General features: G+C 47.7%; 7 protein-coding genes across 7 annotated transcripts; 4 read left to right on the top strand and 3 right to left on the bottom strand.

Moving 5' to 3' along the window:
• Positions 1 to 1,354: 1,354 nt before the first annotated feature.
• C8Q69DRAFT_447881 (hypothetical protein) lies at positions 1,355 to 2,976 on the top strand (the record flags this gene model as incomplete). The annotated part of the gene is made up of 2 exons (XM_028629245.1): positions 1,355 to 1,831; positions 1,885 to 2,976. The coding sequence occupies 2 exons, from the start codon at positions 1,355 to 1,357 to the stop codon at positions 2,974 to 2,976; spliced, it is 1,569 nt and encodes a 522-aa protein (XP_028481844.1).
• A 681-nt stretch (positions 2,977 to 3,657) lies between these two features.
• Positions 3,658 to 4,591, top strand: C8Q69DRAFT_510317 (hypothetical protein; the record flags this gene model as incomplete). The annotated part of the gene is made up of 3 exons (XM_028633180.1): positions 3,658 to 3,714; positions 3,872 to 3,972; positions 4,084 to 4,591. 3 exons carry the CDS (start codon positions 3,658 to 3,660, stop codon positions 4,589 to 4,591), a joined length of 666 nt encoding a protein of 221 aa, XP_028481843.1.
• A 419-nt stretch (positions 4,592 to 5,010) lies between these two features.
• C8Q69DRAFT_423287 (WD40-repeat-containing domain protein) lies at positions 5,011 to 6,940 on the bottom strand. The gene is made up of 2 exons (XM_028628407.1): positions 6,513 to 6,940; positions 5,011 to 6,369 (listed from the first exon to the last, which is right to left on the bottom strand). The coding sequence occupies exons 1-2, from the start codon at positions 6,674 to 6,676 to the stop codon at positions 5,448 to 5,450; spliced, it is 1,086 nt and encodes a 361-aa protein (XP_028481842.1). The 5' UTR covers positions 6,677 to 6,940; the 3' UTR covers positions 5,011 to 5,447.
• C8Q69DRAFT_106283 (hypothetical protein) lies at positions 6,756 to 8,117 on the top strand. Its single transcript, XM_028625063.1, has 2 exons — positions 6,756 to 6,901; positions 7,174 to 8,117. The coding sequence occupies exon 2, from the start codon at positions 7,226 to 7,228 to the stop codon at positions 7,949 to 7,951; it is 726 nt and encodes a 241-aa protein (XP_028481841.1). The 5' UTR covers positions 6,756 to 6,901; positions 7,174 to 7,225; the 3' UTR covers positions 7,952 to 8,117.
• On the bottom strand, positions 8,117 to 10,032 carry C8Q69DRAFT_106358 (putative C6 transcription factor). The gene is made up of 2 exons (XM_028625064.1): positions 9,603 to 10,032; positions 8,117 to 9,377 (listed from the first exon to the last, which is right to left on the bottom strand). The coding sequence occupies exons 1-2, from the start codon at positions 9,726 to 9,728 to the stop codon at positions 8,283 to 8,285; spliced, it is 1,221 nt and encodes a 406-aa protein (XP_028481840.1). The 5' UTR covers positions 9,729 to 10,032; the 3' UTR covers positions 8,117 to 8,282.
• A 90-nt stretch (positions 10,033 to 10,122) lies between these two features.
• On the top strand, positions 10,123 to 11,468 carry C8Q69DRAFT_106389 (hypothetical protein). Its single transcript, XM_028625065.1, has 3 exons — positions 10,123 to 10,599; positions 10,654 to 10,936; positions 10,998 to 11,468. Exons 1-3 carry the CDS (start codon positions 10,337 to 10,339, stop codon positions 11,292 to 11,294), a joined length of 843 nt encoding a protein of 280 aa, XP_028481839.1. The 5' UTR covers positions 10,123 to 10,336; the 3' UTR covers positions 11,295 to 11,468.
• Positions 11,436 to 12,423, bottom strand: C8Q69DRAFT_480134 (hypothetical protein). Its single transcript, XM_028631508.1, has 3 exons — positions 12,240 to 12,423; positions 11,684 to 12,181; positions 11,436 to 11,629 (listed from the first exon to the last, which is right to left on the bottom strand). The coding sequence occupies exons 1-3, from the start codon at positions 12,357 to 12,359 to the stop codon at positions 11,567 to 11,569; spliced, it is 681 nt and encodes a 226-aa protein (XP_028481838.1). The 5' UTR covers positions 12,360 to 12,423; the 3' UTR covers positions 11,436 to 11,566.
• Positions 12,424 to 14,240: the final 1,817 nt, after the last annotated feature.

The raw sequence follows: 14,240 nt of genomic DNA, 5'->3' as shown, positions 1-14,240 counted from the left end.
GTAGCCCCCACCGTCTGCGGTGACTAGTTATAGTTAGTATAGTACTCCATCAGATTCCCTTTCCCTCTTCCGGTTTTCCTCTTTTCCATCCTGACACTTCCCACATCTCCTTCGAGCACACGGTACTACAAAGATCAATTGAGTCATACCCGGGATGGACAGAGTCGCTGAACGACATATATATCGTAGTTTCTCTTCGGAGGCTCCTAAGTGATCAGCCATATGATGGCCCAGACGATCAGGAAGAGAGCTATAACATCAAAGATATCAACCAACTGTACTGGCTGCGCTGGGCCCTATCATCATTTATACTTATGCGCCATGATCTAGAGAGCAATGCAGATACGCACTGAGCCCAAGAGTTGAATCGTTTCCAGACGAGGCGCCTTCTATTTACACGGCGGGGGCCAGCTTGATCCACCCCGGAGACAGAGAAGGAATAGGAGATATTTGAGGGCGACGGCTGTCGATATAGATTATGAAATAATCCTAATAAGGTGATGAATGTCTCTGAGAACCCAGGCGGCTGGTTTACAACCTTTTTCTTAGGCAAATTCTAATCAAAGTTTTGGACTATAAGAGCAAATAAAAATAATCTGCCCAATGATATAAAACCTAGCAAAAGGCTCCAATACCAGTTCAAAGGAAGCATTTTGAACTAGTGGGATTAGGGAACAGCAGAAACCCATGCCCAGACCATCGTCACACTCCCTGGCTTAGGGGTGGAACCAATTTTGGACCGCAAGGACAATGGAGGCCGCCCAAAGGCGGTTGTACTGGCATCGAATATCGTGGAGTGGACGGTAGTTGGTGAATAATAATGAACGGTTCCTGACTGTGCCTTTGGAGTATTGGCCTAACTGGGTAAGTATTTCACCTAACTGGAATTCTGGAGCCAAGCTCGCTGAGCTTGAATTCTCTAACAACTAGCTCAGCCTATTTATCTCTGTTGCTGTAGCTAGAAGGCGTGAGAGAAACTGACAGCAGGGAGGCCGGCTTGTAGGCAGGCTCCAACGGGAATGAGTACAGTACTAGGTTACTTGACCTTCAATGGGTGAGTTCGTCACTCTATTGTCTATGGCTAGTTAGTTAATCGATGCCATTATAATTATAATTATGTGGCTACGGGAACAGCCAGCACAACTTAGTTCTACGTACTGGTCTAGACTACGGACTGTCGTCCCTCATCAGGGATGATCAGCCAAAAGCCCGTATCGACAGGGACTATCGACAAGGTCGCTCGAACAGGAAGATTGTTTACCCGAGGTGACAGTCACCGCCCTGTTCATCTCAATTGTATCAGCTGTTAGTTGGCTTCTCCCACTCCATCCTTCAAAGGCATCGGTCGCGAAGAATGTCTCAGGACCATGATTCGCTTGCTCTGCGGAAACGTCGCTTGCTTCGCGGAGAGATCACATACGCCGCCGCAAAGGAACAAGACGCTAATATCCTGCATCAGTTGGGATATAGGGATCAGAAGATTCGATATTTTACCCATCTGTACCGAAATCGCAAGCTGATAGAAAGAACCGTCGCCCATCATCTCGGCCTCCGTTCCGCGGATGCATGTCGTACTGTTGATGTGGAGGACTGGATCCATGGCAGCTTCAACGTCTGCATCCGAGTTGATGTTGATGGCCAAGGACGAGATCCCCGGAGACAATTGATGATGCGGTTTCCCTTGCCTTACCGGATTGGAGAGGAATGCTGCCCAGGCAATGCGGATGAGAAGGTCCGCTGTGAAGTTGGCACCTACGCATGGCTCCAAGAGAATTGTCCAACTGTCCCAATTCCACAGCTTTATGGGTATGGGCTGTCCACTGGCCAAACTGTATGACCTCCGTTTACATGTCTTCCAAGAGGACTTGCCGCTTACAATTCTAGTTCACTGTTCTCGATAACCTGCCTTTTATAACCCGCATCATGCAGCATCTGCGCCGTCGGTTGTTGAGTTGGTTAAACTACCCGACTCCGTCCCCCTATGTTCAACATCAGATCAAAGATCAAACCGGACTGGGAACACCCTACCTTTTGATTGAATATATCGATCCGTCGAGAGGCAAAATGCTTTCCGAAACATGGGAAGAAGGTCGCCACGATGTCGCATTGCGCAGGAACCTTTTCCGCGGCCTTTCTCGCATTATGTTGGCTTTGGCACGTATTCCATTACCAAAGATCGGAGCGTTTACTATAGATGAAAAGGGGTACTTAACTTTGAGTAACCGCCCTCTTACCCTTGAAATCCACCAACTAGAAAATGAGCATATACCAGTTGACATTCCGCGACATACCACTTATGCCACTGTTGACTCTTATGTCAATGATATACTTGCTTTCCATGAAAGTCGCCTTCGCCACCAGCCGAATGCAGTCAATAATCTCGAAGATGGTTTCTACCAAACATCTGCATTGATGGTTATGAGAAGTATATGGTCTTGCTTTTTCCGCCGTGATCTCTTTCGAGGTCCGTTCTTTCTTAATCTCACTGATCTCAACCAGAGCAATATCTTTGTCGACGATGATTGGAATATCAAATGCCTTATCGATCTGGAGTGGACATGCTCCCATCCAGTGGAGATGATTCATCCTCCCTACTGGCTGACGAATGAGGCCATTGATCTGATCAGCGTAGATAACTACGCGATTCTGCGCGAAGAGTTCATGAAGGGCTTCGCGGAGGAAGAAATGAAAACCGAGCTGCCAGCCCGTCTGTATCCTATTTTACAGGACGGTTGGGAGAGAGGAACATTTTGGTATTCTCTCGCTCTCAGTAGTCCTACGGCGTTGTTCAAAATCTTTTACGACTTCATTCAGCCGAGGTTTTCGAAGGCCCATGACGATCCAGCTTTCTGGACAATCACCATGCCCTACTGGACATTCAATGCCTTCAAGTTTATTGAAAAAAGAGTGAAGGACAAGGAGCAATACGATGTCGCGTTGCGTGAGGCATTTGACACCGGAAATTCTCATGAGTAGATCCAACCGTCTTCCACTCCCGTCTCGATCTTTAACTTATCTCCCGAGGCTAGCGCGCGGCTCGGAACTTTACATTCTCCCCCGGATCCACCAGAGATCACGTGGAGCGCATCGCGTCTGCGGTCTGCAGTACAATATGGTATTTGTATCCTCGACTCTATTCCCATGGTATACAATTGAAGTTATGCCGGAACATTTTGTAAATGATCAAGCGTCTGGATTATCAGCTAGATATCTAGATAGGTTGATCTCCTCAGGAGACAAGAAGAGAGGAATCATGGCATCAACATGTACTCTTCTACTCCCGGAGCCGAGACTCAATCTGAAAAGGGCCAATTGGTGTGTAATAGTGTGTAAAAATAAGATTATTCAGGCGGCGTGGTAAGCGACAATAACTACCTATCACTTCTTCCTTCTAACTATGTACTGAATCCCATAAAGAAACCCCTCGAAATCCCTCGAGCATATACTGAATCACATGACCTCCCTCCCTGATCTTAGTCATCCGCCAGTCCCTTCTAGGCAGTAGTTCGTGCCGCCCGCCGACATCGTCACTACAACCTGTGCGGCAAACACCATCAGAGAAGCCAACACGCAGCGCGTCCGCAAGGACAGAGCGAGATTATTATTATTATCATTAGAAAGAAACTCCACATAACTCGATAATCAAGGGAATACAAAATGGCCGGCAAGAAAGCAGCTGGAGAGAACTCCAAGAAGGCGGCCGGTAACGCTCGTGTATGTTTCTATCTACCCCGCCCCCGCCTTTTCTCTTTCTTTTCCTTTTTTTTTTTTTTTTTTTTTCTTTTCTTCCGGATATAGTTCTCCGTCTGCATGATATTGGATCTGAATCGTTCGAGAAGACAGAGCTGATTTGAAATAATGACGTAAACAGAAAGCGGAAGCCGCCGCCCAGAAGAAGGCCGCTGAAGACGCGAAGAAGGCGGCGGAAGAAGATGCGAAGTGGTCAAAGGGAGCTAAGACTAATGCAAAGAAGTAGGTGATGTCTTGATCCTTCGTGAATGAATTAGCAGCTCTATCCTATACTCTTTAACCAGAATTAATGGAAAAAGAAAAAAACTAACCCGATTTCCTCTTTCCTCATAGGGAACAAGAAGAAGCCAAAAAAGCCGAAGCAGCACGCAAGAAAGCCGAACGCGAAGCCCTTCTCGCAGCAGAAGAAGCCACTCAACGCGCAACTCCCAAGGGCGCAAAGGCCAAGACCGCTCAGAAGAAGACCCGTGGACTGGACCTATCTCAACTGGACGAACCTGCCGCCAAGGGCGCTGCTCTCAACGCATCCGGTATCGACAACGCTCTCGACGCCCTCTCCCTCACTGCCAGCTCCGACACAGCCAAGATCGATCGTCACCCGGAGAGAAGATTCAAGGCCGCTTATGCCGCTTTCGAGGCGCGGAGACTGCCTGAGATCGAGCAGGAACACCCTGGTCTGCGGAAGAACCAGCGTATTGAGATCTGTCGCAAGGAGTTTGAGAAGAGTCCTGAAAACCCCTTTAACCAGGTTCACGTGTCGTTCGATGCCTCGAAGGAGGAGATCGCTGCTCTGAAGGAGGCAGAGAAGAAGAAGATTGAGGCTAGATTGGCCGCCAGATGAGGGGGGACAAAATACCTCTGAAAAAAAGGAAAAGAAAAATATCTCGCAAATCTATAGAGCGAGTCAAGTTATGATGATACCCTTCGCCCCCTTTTTTTTCACATTAGGGGAAAAGAAAAGGGGGAAAGACATTTCACATTTTAAATTCGCAAGGGTTGTATATAAGAAAGAAGGATGGAGCGTCTTTGCTCCTATTCCATTTTCCGCAGGATATTCCTCTCTGATTGATGCCCGTGATGATGAATGAGGACATCCATTTTTTTCATGTTTATTGGTGGTCTAGATTTAATGAATGGATGATGTTGTCTCGCGTGCATGCGTGGGGTGCCAATTCAACCATCTAGCGAATGGATGTATAGATTTCTTGGTATGGAGGGAAATATTTATTTATTCAGGTTCGATCTATCTAATATAAATTATCTGTGATCTTCTCAATCCATGAAGCAGCCTAATACTATTCCTCCAAGTGTGTATGTATACGACATACTCTTTGCGATGTACTCCGTATCAGGATGGAAAAAAGGGGGGGATGGTATAAAATAATCATACTCATGTCTATCCACAACGTAAGAGATGCTTGCTTTGAGAAGATATAGATATAGAACATATCACATGCAGGGGTACCATAAAGACATCGCTATCCAGTGCCTTCCACACGATCGATGGTATGAGACGTAAGAACGTCATTTCTTCCTTTTCTCTCCATTTTTACACACATCATAATCATCAAAAGAACAAGAAGACGCCAATTTGACTCATCCGGGAATCGTTAAGTAGAACAAGAAGGGAGAAAAAGGGGCAAAAAAGAGAACGGGGAAAAAAAGAAAAGAGATGTAGTTTGTCGTTGCGCAACAGACTATCCCATCACCGCTCGGACGTCCCATACTAATAATTGTTCGTCCCATCCTACGCTGGCGCACCATCCTTCGCTGCCAAAGAGGCACCAGTCTATCCCGGTGACGAACTCGGTGTGGTTTCCCATTCTGCCTAGTTCTCTACCCATGATTGGGCCCCCAGGACCTGCGCGCATGATATCCCCGTCTCCGCCAGCGCCTGGTTCCGAGGAGCGATCTGTCCATGCACGGCATGTCATGTCGTAGCTTGCGCTCAGAAGAAGGTCGGGTAGATGCGGTGACCAGGCTATCTTGCGGACGGCGTAGTCATGTCCGACCATTACAGCCAGTGGACCTTGCTGCGGAGCGCGAATGTCGAATGTCCGGATAGTCTTATCAACACCAGCAGTGGCAAGAATTGAGGGTCGATACTTGTTCCAGTCGTGTGTGAGAGCTTCAGACGGTGGTGCTGCCGCAGGGGCAGTAGCCATGCCTGGTTTATTACCCATCGGGACAAGTGTTGACGACGCTCCATGAATAGGAATCTGAAGAGTGAGATGATTCGATGCTGAAGCTGGCGTGCGCAAGTCGAAGAGACGCACGTATGAGTCCGACGAAACGCAGGACAGAATATCAGGGGAATGAGGAGACCACTCGGCGGAGTAAGTGCAGCTGTGTGTTGGCAGCGTCAACAGCGATTGCGGCCGCTGCGGTGACCAGATCTTGACCGTTCCATCCCAGCTGCTGGAACAGAATCGATCCTTTGCAGCCAAATTCCAATGTACCGAGAACACTTCACGATTATGTTCCTTCCATGCTTGAACGGGGAAATCGTTTACTGTGGAGTCGAAGAGCTTGATACTTCCATCCCCGGAAGCGACCAGAGCTTGGTTCTCGTGGATCTCGGACCATGCGAGATCATAGAGCGAGTCTTGAGTTGTAAACCTGCATATCAATCGACATCAGTGTTCTGCTATCGTTTCAAATGTGGTGTTTGTGGAATGGCTATGTCGAGCTTGTCCCGCATGACGACTGGGGAACCGCGGGGTAACGCGGGGAGATGGAAGAGGCGAGATATGGACGCATACCATTTCAAGGGAACAATCCCATTTGGCGTCAGATCCAGTATATAGAGCCGTCCATTACCCACAAGCCCGAAGTTGGCGGACGCTGCAACGGCGATGCGGGAATCGAAGAAGGGCGAATACTTGACGGCGCACCCGTTGAAGCCCTCGGTGCGGAACCGGAGCATGATTGCCAACTGACACGAAAGACGGGGAAAGAAAGAAGTTCACGTCACGGAAATGCACGCAAGATGATCATCTCATACTGCTCCCAGACACGAAGACATCAATGAGTTTCCGTCCGCTGTCCATCGTTCCTCCGGACTTGCTTCCATTGAATGTGACGGAGGCGGTCGATATCGCCGAGGCTACAGCGGGCGGTGGGATTCTGCCGGTGTTATCTCCCTACTTAAGTAAGTCAGTCGGCCTTCGGATGGAGTTGGTTGACACGGAATGATCTACGATTGATCTACGGAGGCACTTTTACTTCGTTCGATGTCTTTCCAACTGCTGCAGGAGTCTTCCTTGGGGATCTCCGTTTGGAAGCCGCATATATGGATTGCCGTAAGGTCTTGTAACTAGATGGCAATGTCATGCTGACATCATGTCAACCATACTTTGCTCCATCGCCTTTGCCATTAAATAGAGGGCTTCCTTTCCTTTACATCTATCTAACCAAAGGCAGTCCGTCTAAATTCTGATCAGTGTGCCATTCATCTTATCTCGAGTTGTCCGCCATGACTACCATGACAGAGCCTGGTTTCTTCAAACCAGCAAGCCATTTCCTGGAACGGGAAATCACCCGACTCGGTGAAGAGCCGGGCCTGACATCTCTTCCTCCAGGACCTGAACGGGATTTCCTGACCTTAACATGGGGTCCGGTTGTCTTCCGTGCCACATATGCTCCTGATTCAGAACGTCTCTTCCCGATCTACTTGCGAGCTCTGAATGAGGAGATCCAAAGGGCCGTCCCAAAGCATCTGCAAGGCAGCCCCGAACAGATGCTCTTGCTTCAACGCACGTATTCGTCCAAAGTGTTCAGCGATAAGAATATGTACGACAATGCAGATGTTGAGACCGTTCGACAAGCCTTCCACGACTGGAAAGTCTCCTTAGGGCTGCCCGCGATGGATTTGCCGATCCGCCTCAAGTTTTGTCTGATGGTTGATGATGGCTGTCTCGCAACATTGGCAGCTGTGACGGATCAGGCCTCCTCGGTTGAGACCCAAGCGGAATTTGGGGCTGTCAGGATTATTATCGTCGAAGAAGAATACCCGCAGAAAGAAAAGCAGGGGGCATCGCCACCCCCGGAATATCCTGGATGGGTGGCTGTCTCCCTTGCGGCACTGGTCGAGGTCTATAGTGATCTGGACAGGGATAAGAGCCTCTCAGACTTTTATAGGAAGAACCAGCTGTATAAGGGCAACGGAGAATGGGTGCCGGTCCGGAAACCATCACTATAAGATCGAGAACCGTACCTGCAGACGGGTGAGGTTTTGCACGATGTTATGATGACGAAATGAGATGCAACAGCTTTTCCGCACATGAGTGTCACCGGTTACCGCAAAATGGGGTTTGGGGAGAGATCCCATCTGCTATCCATCAAGAGGTTGACTGGATGATTAGTGACAGCTGCGTCAAACCTGATAGAAATAAAGAGCGACAAAAGTTATGCGTATATGCGATTTGTCCACCGTCGTAAATGCAAATATATATCTCTCACAAAATTAGATGAGATCTCACAATGAGATCTCACAATCTGTCAACTGCATCAAAATCGTAAAGCGATCATCACTATAACATGTCATTCCAATCGTCTGGTATGACGGTACGTAGGCCGCGAAGCTCTCTCTGACCCAGCTTGCCGATATACCAAATATGTTCAAAGCCAGTCATTAAAGAGAAGAGATGAGCTAGTATCACTAATGCTCTTGGTTGCCGGTCCTCGACCAGTTCGATAAACCGCTCAGGGATCCTTGAGCCGAACGCAATACATTGGAGACCGATCTCTGCAGCTGGTCTTTTCGACTTGATCGCACAACTCAAGCCTCCCAGGTATTTAACGACGCTCTCGTATGTCCTCTGGATATCTTCATCCCAAGGCTCATCTCTGTATCTTGCATTATCTGATCGATCAAGCAGATGAGAGTATTCATTTTTGCTCTCGTCTTGAAACAAAAGATGCTGGTTCAGAGTGAAGTACCCCTCTTTCATGACCTTCAGAGCTTCTGAGGATGGATCATGTCTCACCAGCTCGTATACCACTTCAAATATGTGCGTCGCACGGACTGCTATTCTGAACCACTGCATCGGTGGGGTATATGGCTCGATGGGGCGCTCTTGCAGCGAAGCAAACGCTGCTACCCGGAGAAGGCTGGAGGTAAACCATACTGCATCTGCCATCTGGTTATTGATCTGAGCAATATCTTCGCGATGCTTTTGGATAGCTTGATCCATATATTGACCATGTGCAGCCATCAACTCTCGGTTACCCGGTTGAGTAAGGCTGAGTTGCAGCGCTGCTATAGAGTAGATGGAGTCCAGGAGTGCCCTGTGTTGAAATGCCAGACGAGGAACATAGGTTTTCCATATATCCGCAAGCTTTGGTTCGGGAGACGTTGGCAGCGTTTGGCTGGTTACGATGGAGTAGTGGTGGAGGAGTCGGAGCTCAAGAAGGTGTTTGCCGCCTGGGTCTGGGCCCGGTGTATTGGAACCACTGTTGGAACCACCGCGGTCGTGGTTCTTAGTTTTGCCAGCCTTCGAAGAATCATTTCCATTGTGACCAGCATGTGATGGCGGAGGGATCGTAATCAGCTTGAAAACATCTTCGTAGACACAGGCCACATTATGGCGGTCACAACTGCCGCAGACTGGATGGATCTCATCGCACTGCTTTTTGTCAGAAATTGGATATGCCCGACCTTCATGAGTACTTGGAGATTGTTTCAGAGAGTGAGAGAGGTTAAGAAAAAGGACTGGTGGAAGTGGGAAAGAGGGAAGTGCCCGGTGCTCTCCGCGTTGGTGGGATTCCAAGCGTCAACAACCCCGGGGGGTTCAAACAAGAGCAACTGAGAAGATGTGATCAATCACGAAATGTGAAAAGAGACAACCAACTTTGACTCGACGGGCACGACACTGCTGGCATCCCGCCTTGGATTTCTTGTGATGGAGGCGCGGTGCCTTAGGGCGAGGGGCCCTGGAACTACCAGGCACATACTGGATGAAGCGCGTCTTATCCATCCGACCCGCATCGGATTATACCAGTCAGGAAGCGTATTGTCCTTGCAGAGACGTGGCACTTGCACGCATGCTAGCTGGAATGGAGAGGTTCGATGTCACAGAGATCAGTTGGACGTTGGAGAGTGGCTCAAAGAGATTCTTCGTTGCCTGTTCTGTCTCGCTTTCGCGTTCCTTTCCTGAGCGGGCAACCAAGTACTGTACTTAGCGCCCAAAAGATCGGCCGTTTGGCCCCCATCCCCATAACATCCTCCAGAGTTGTTACTTCGAATTAGAGACGATGGACTGTCGCTGAGCCCCTGAGCTGCGGTAAAATGTGGCTTAGCCATCTATTTCGGAGCATCTATTGGGGGGCGTTATTCCTGCTCCAGAACAATTGGAGTTGCAATGCTGGGGCCTAACTAAGCTGTGAATCCATGTCAGTAACTAGCTTCTTATTTAGGATGATAAGAGCTATGAATCTTCCCCATGTCGTTTTCATGTATGACAAGATCTGTCATTCTCTGTGCACGTCCTGCTGCCAATCGTCGTTTTTACGGAGGACTATCTACGTTGGATAGTACATACATAGATCTTGTACCATACAATTCCCAAGATCCAGTACATACAATATGACAATGGCAGCACTCCCCACTGCACAGTTGATCATATACTGCATCCTTGCCCTTCCTGTTCTTTACTGTCTCTACTCTCATGGGAAACCCGGTTTACTAGGATGGCTTTATCTCTTCGTTTTCTGCACCCTACGCATTATTGGCTCCGGCTTGGAGCTTAGACAAGGGGATCTCGATTCCAGCAGCTCCAGCGCGCTACTAGTCAATAACATCGGTCTTTCTCCCCTCCTTCTGGCAGCGATGGGCATATTGCATGAAGCGTACGTTATACAAGGTCTCAAACATTACTGTACTCTCGCTAAGGATACCAACAGACGAGCAGCTCGAAATCTGATCTCGAACGCTAAACTGGAATGGGCATTCGTCTTGATCTACCATGTCGCCGTCAGCGCCAGTCTGGCTATCATCGCCTGCGCCATCAGTGCCCTTACGAACAAGGACTCAAAAATGTCAGCTACAACATCTTTGGATCTAGTGAAAGTCGGCTTCGTCATAATGCTAGTGTGCTGGTTGGCACTCGTGGCGTGGACGTCGATAAGCTCACGAACGCCGAGAGACTGTGACCTTATCTCCAGGAGATACGTGGATGGGATTAAGGTGAACATCTCACCATCGTACATCCTCTGGCTCGTCATCACTGACCATGTGGACTCCGTAGTTAACATATGCCGTCGTCATATCGTGGCCCCTGATCATGCTTCGCGGTATATATGGACTCATCTCAGTCACGAAGCCTTCATCGAGGTTTTCAGATTCGTTAGCTGCAAATGTCTGTTTGAGCGTTGTTCCGCAGTTGCTTCTTGCGGTTATATTTGTCCTAGTGGGCATCTGGACACGCCATATTGACGAGAAGCAAGATGAGAGGCTCAAAGAACCACAACGTTATGCCCGCGATGACGAGATGGTAACTGTCTGGCAGCCAGAGTCTGGTGACGCTGGAATTATGGCTAAATAATGTGAATAATCTACTTATGTATACTCATCTATAGAATCACTGGATAAAAACGAAGACTCAAGGTAGAGTTCAGTTGTTTTTCTCTCCGCCTTTCTATACAGAGATATGAAAAGCGACGAGACCAATGCATCGTGGAGTTATCTACAGCTATGATTCATATCCTCAATTTTTCTATCTTACAGTTCGTCCCAAGTACCTGTACACATAAATGCAACAAAAAACCAATCCCTGACACCTTACCGCGCCCAATCCCATCATAATTCTAAAACGGTTCATCCATAGACATAATACCAAGGCCAAGCGCGAGATAATTTGCCGTCCTTCCAATCTTGTTCCTAGGCACAGGGTCAGCCAGAACAGCGATACTTATTAGGGTTATGAGTTTTTACCAATTCGTCAAGTAACTCATCGAGCAATTCTTTTTCGTCCCTCAACCACTCTGCTTGCCGTTCAGAAATAGTCTGATTCTCCGGGAACGTTTGTGCGCGATCAAAATCGATCCATATAACCCTTTCTGTGCGGCTTTGAACCATCAGATTTCGAGGCCAGAGATCGCCGTGGTAAACGCCTGCTTTATGAATACTTTCCAGGATCGTACGAAACTTAATAGCGCGGGAGATTGAAAAATTTGAAAAGGTGATTTTTTCCATATCTGGAATATATTCAATAAGAATGGCGTTGGGCAGTGATTTATCCTTCAGGAACCGGTCCAGAAAAGGTTGGCATGATCTTGGCTCGATCTGTTTTATCACGCCATGAAAGTCTGGTACCACTCCTAGTTGACATAACCCGTGCTGTTTGAGGCGAGCATATGCAGTGCTTTCACAGATGAATGGTTGGATTTCCCGGTGTGTGGGATCAGCAGGCGATCTCTCCAGTGTGTGGTACTAGGATGATGGTTAAGAAGGTGCTTAGGAAACTGGGAATGCATCAGGAACAACGTACCACCTTGAGGACATACAGCTTATCTTGCACGGTCACTTGGAAAATCGAAGAATAGTCGGATTCTTGAAGAACATGGACAAAGTTAATATCAGCGATTGTAAGTTCCATGGCTAGCCTCATGAAAGAAATAGATCCGACGAGGTACTGCGTGGTTGCAGATGAGCTGGGGTACTTACTGTATGAGTGAAAGAAAAAGTTACGACGCACAAACCATGAAACCTCGGCGGATATTCCCACCAACCAATAATTGAAGCTTTCACTATAGGAAGCTCACTTCACATCAGATTGAAACCTACGGCCAATGTAGCCTACGATGTTGGAGTCTAGCTTACAGCGAATTGCAAATGCATAGATTTCTTTGAGTCCTCTCAAGTTGAGACTATGTATTGGTGTCTAGCTGTTTTTCCGGTCCGCTGTTTTTATCGGCTTATGATTTTTTAGTCGCATGTGTTTTCTCGCTATCCCAACGCATCTCCTAATACGGGCTGTCTCCTTTGATCCATATGTTGTGTGATGGGATGACTGATGTTGGCTATCCTGTCCCGCAGTAGTGGCGTAAGTAAGTACTGCAGCTGGCATTGCGGCAAAATGAATAATTTGGCACCGGCGCTACTTAGGTATACATCGGAAGGATGCATGCAGAAACCAAAGGGGAAGCGAACGTAAAGAGCGAGTCGATACAAGACTCTACTTTCGATTCTCCTTCGGGATAATATTATCACTGTCAACATTCTCGTTGCTGAGGACAACGGCTTTAGTATCTGTGACTTCGTTACGGAACGCCTCCGGCATAGGTACTCCACTTCCATATAATTTAGCATATTCACTTATCCCCTATCTGTATGCAGCTATACTATGACCTTTCACCAACTGATTCACGCGTATGACTCTATGAATTTCCTAGCGGAGTTCTCCCACTTATTTGCCTTCTGAGATCCGCCCATGGGAATAAATAATCTGAGCTTGCTAGAAAATCTGAGCATTAGCCAGTTTCAACGAAGAATGTATACTTTCTTATACACAAGTCTTCGTACTATAGTACTTATAGACACTTTATATAAATATCTACCATGAATAACCTCGTTAGCTTAGTGAGATACCTGAAAGTCGGTCTCCGGGTACTGAAAATATTACTGAATTAAATTACCTTGATGGATAAGACGAGGAACCTGAGCTATGGATATCAGAAATTTAGGTCACTGGAGCACTTTCAATCTGGCCACCACAAAGGCGCAGTACAGACACGTTCTTCCGGGGCCCCATACTATATGAACGCATGCTAACATCTCCGCAGTTGCTCGCTTCGGAAATGAGCGTCCGACAGTGATTCATACATGTGGATTCGACTTAGGCGCATCATTTCCCATCCGTCTCCAGTTCCTCTATATGTAGAACTGTCTTGACGGTTATAGTGCTCTATCATTTGAGGAAGGGAATCAAGCCGTAATATATGAAGGCCTTCACGTCTGATACTGCCTATTTCCAGAAGTACCTGAGACCCAGACCATCTACCAAGGGAAATCACACCCCAGGAGATATCAAGTCGTTATGGAAGTGGTCTAGGGTCCGGATTATGATATTGAGAAGCAAAGGAGAGAGTTCAAGAAAGCCCTATCTCAGGTTACCTGGTGTATAAAGCAGCGCTATGCTCGCTACCGCTTTATCCTCACTGATCGTGAAGTTGTCGCCATTCGCAGACTTGATGTGAACGGGGATCTAGAACTCCCAGACGGATATGCTAGGAAAGAAGCGAAGATTTCTCCATTCTGGTATCATATGGACCAGTCAAAATCAGGACATGATCGATTCTTCTCTATACCATGGATGACTCTTGTCTAGTGACTAAATTTGCTCGTTGATCGTACAATGTGATTACGCAAACCTTATCACGCCTTCCCCCGAGCATGAGGCCGCGTCAAAGTTTCCGCGCCTGCCATGCCATTCCCACTTGTCATCGATGCAGAGACGCGGTTGGGACAACTTCGGCGCCTGCTAGAAGAC

The sequence above is a fragment of the Paecilomyces variotii genome (assembly GCF_004022145.1).
Source record: "Paecilomyces variotii strain CBS 101075 chromosome Unknown C8Q69scaffold_14, whole genome shotgun sequence".
Classification (NCBI taxonomy): Eukaryota; Fungi; Ascomycota; class Eurotiomycetes; order Eurotiales; family Thermoascaceae; genus Paecilomyces; species Paecilomyces variotii.
The sequence above is the reverse complement of the archived record's forward strand: the minus strand, read 5'-3'. Positions and strand labels throughout refer to the sequence as shown.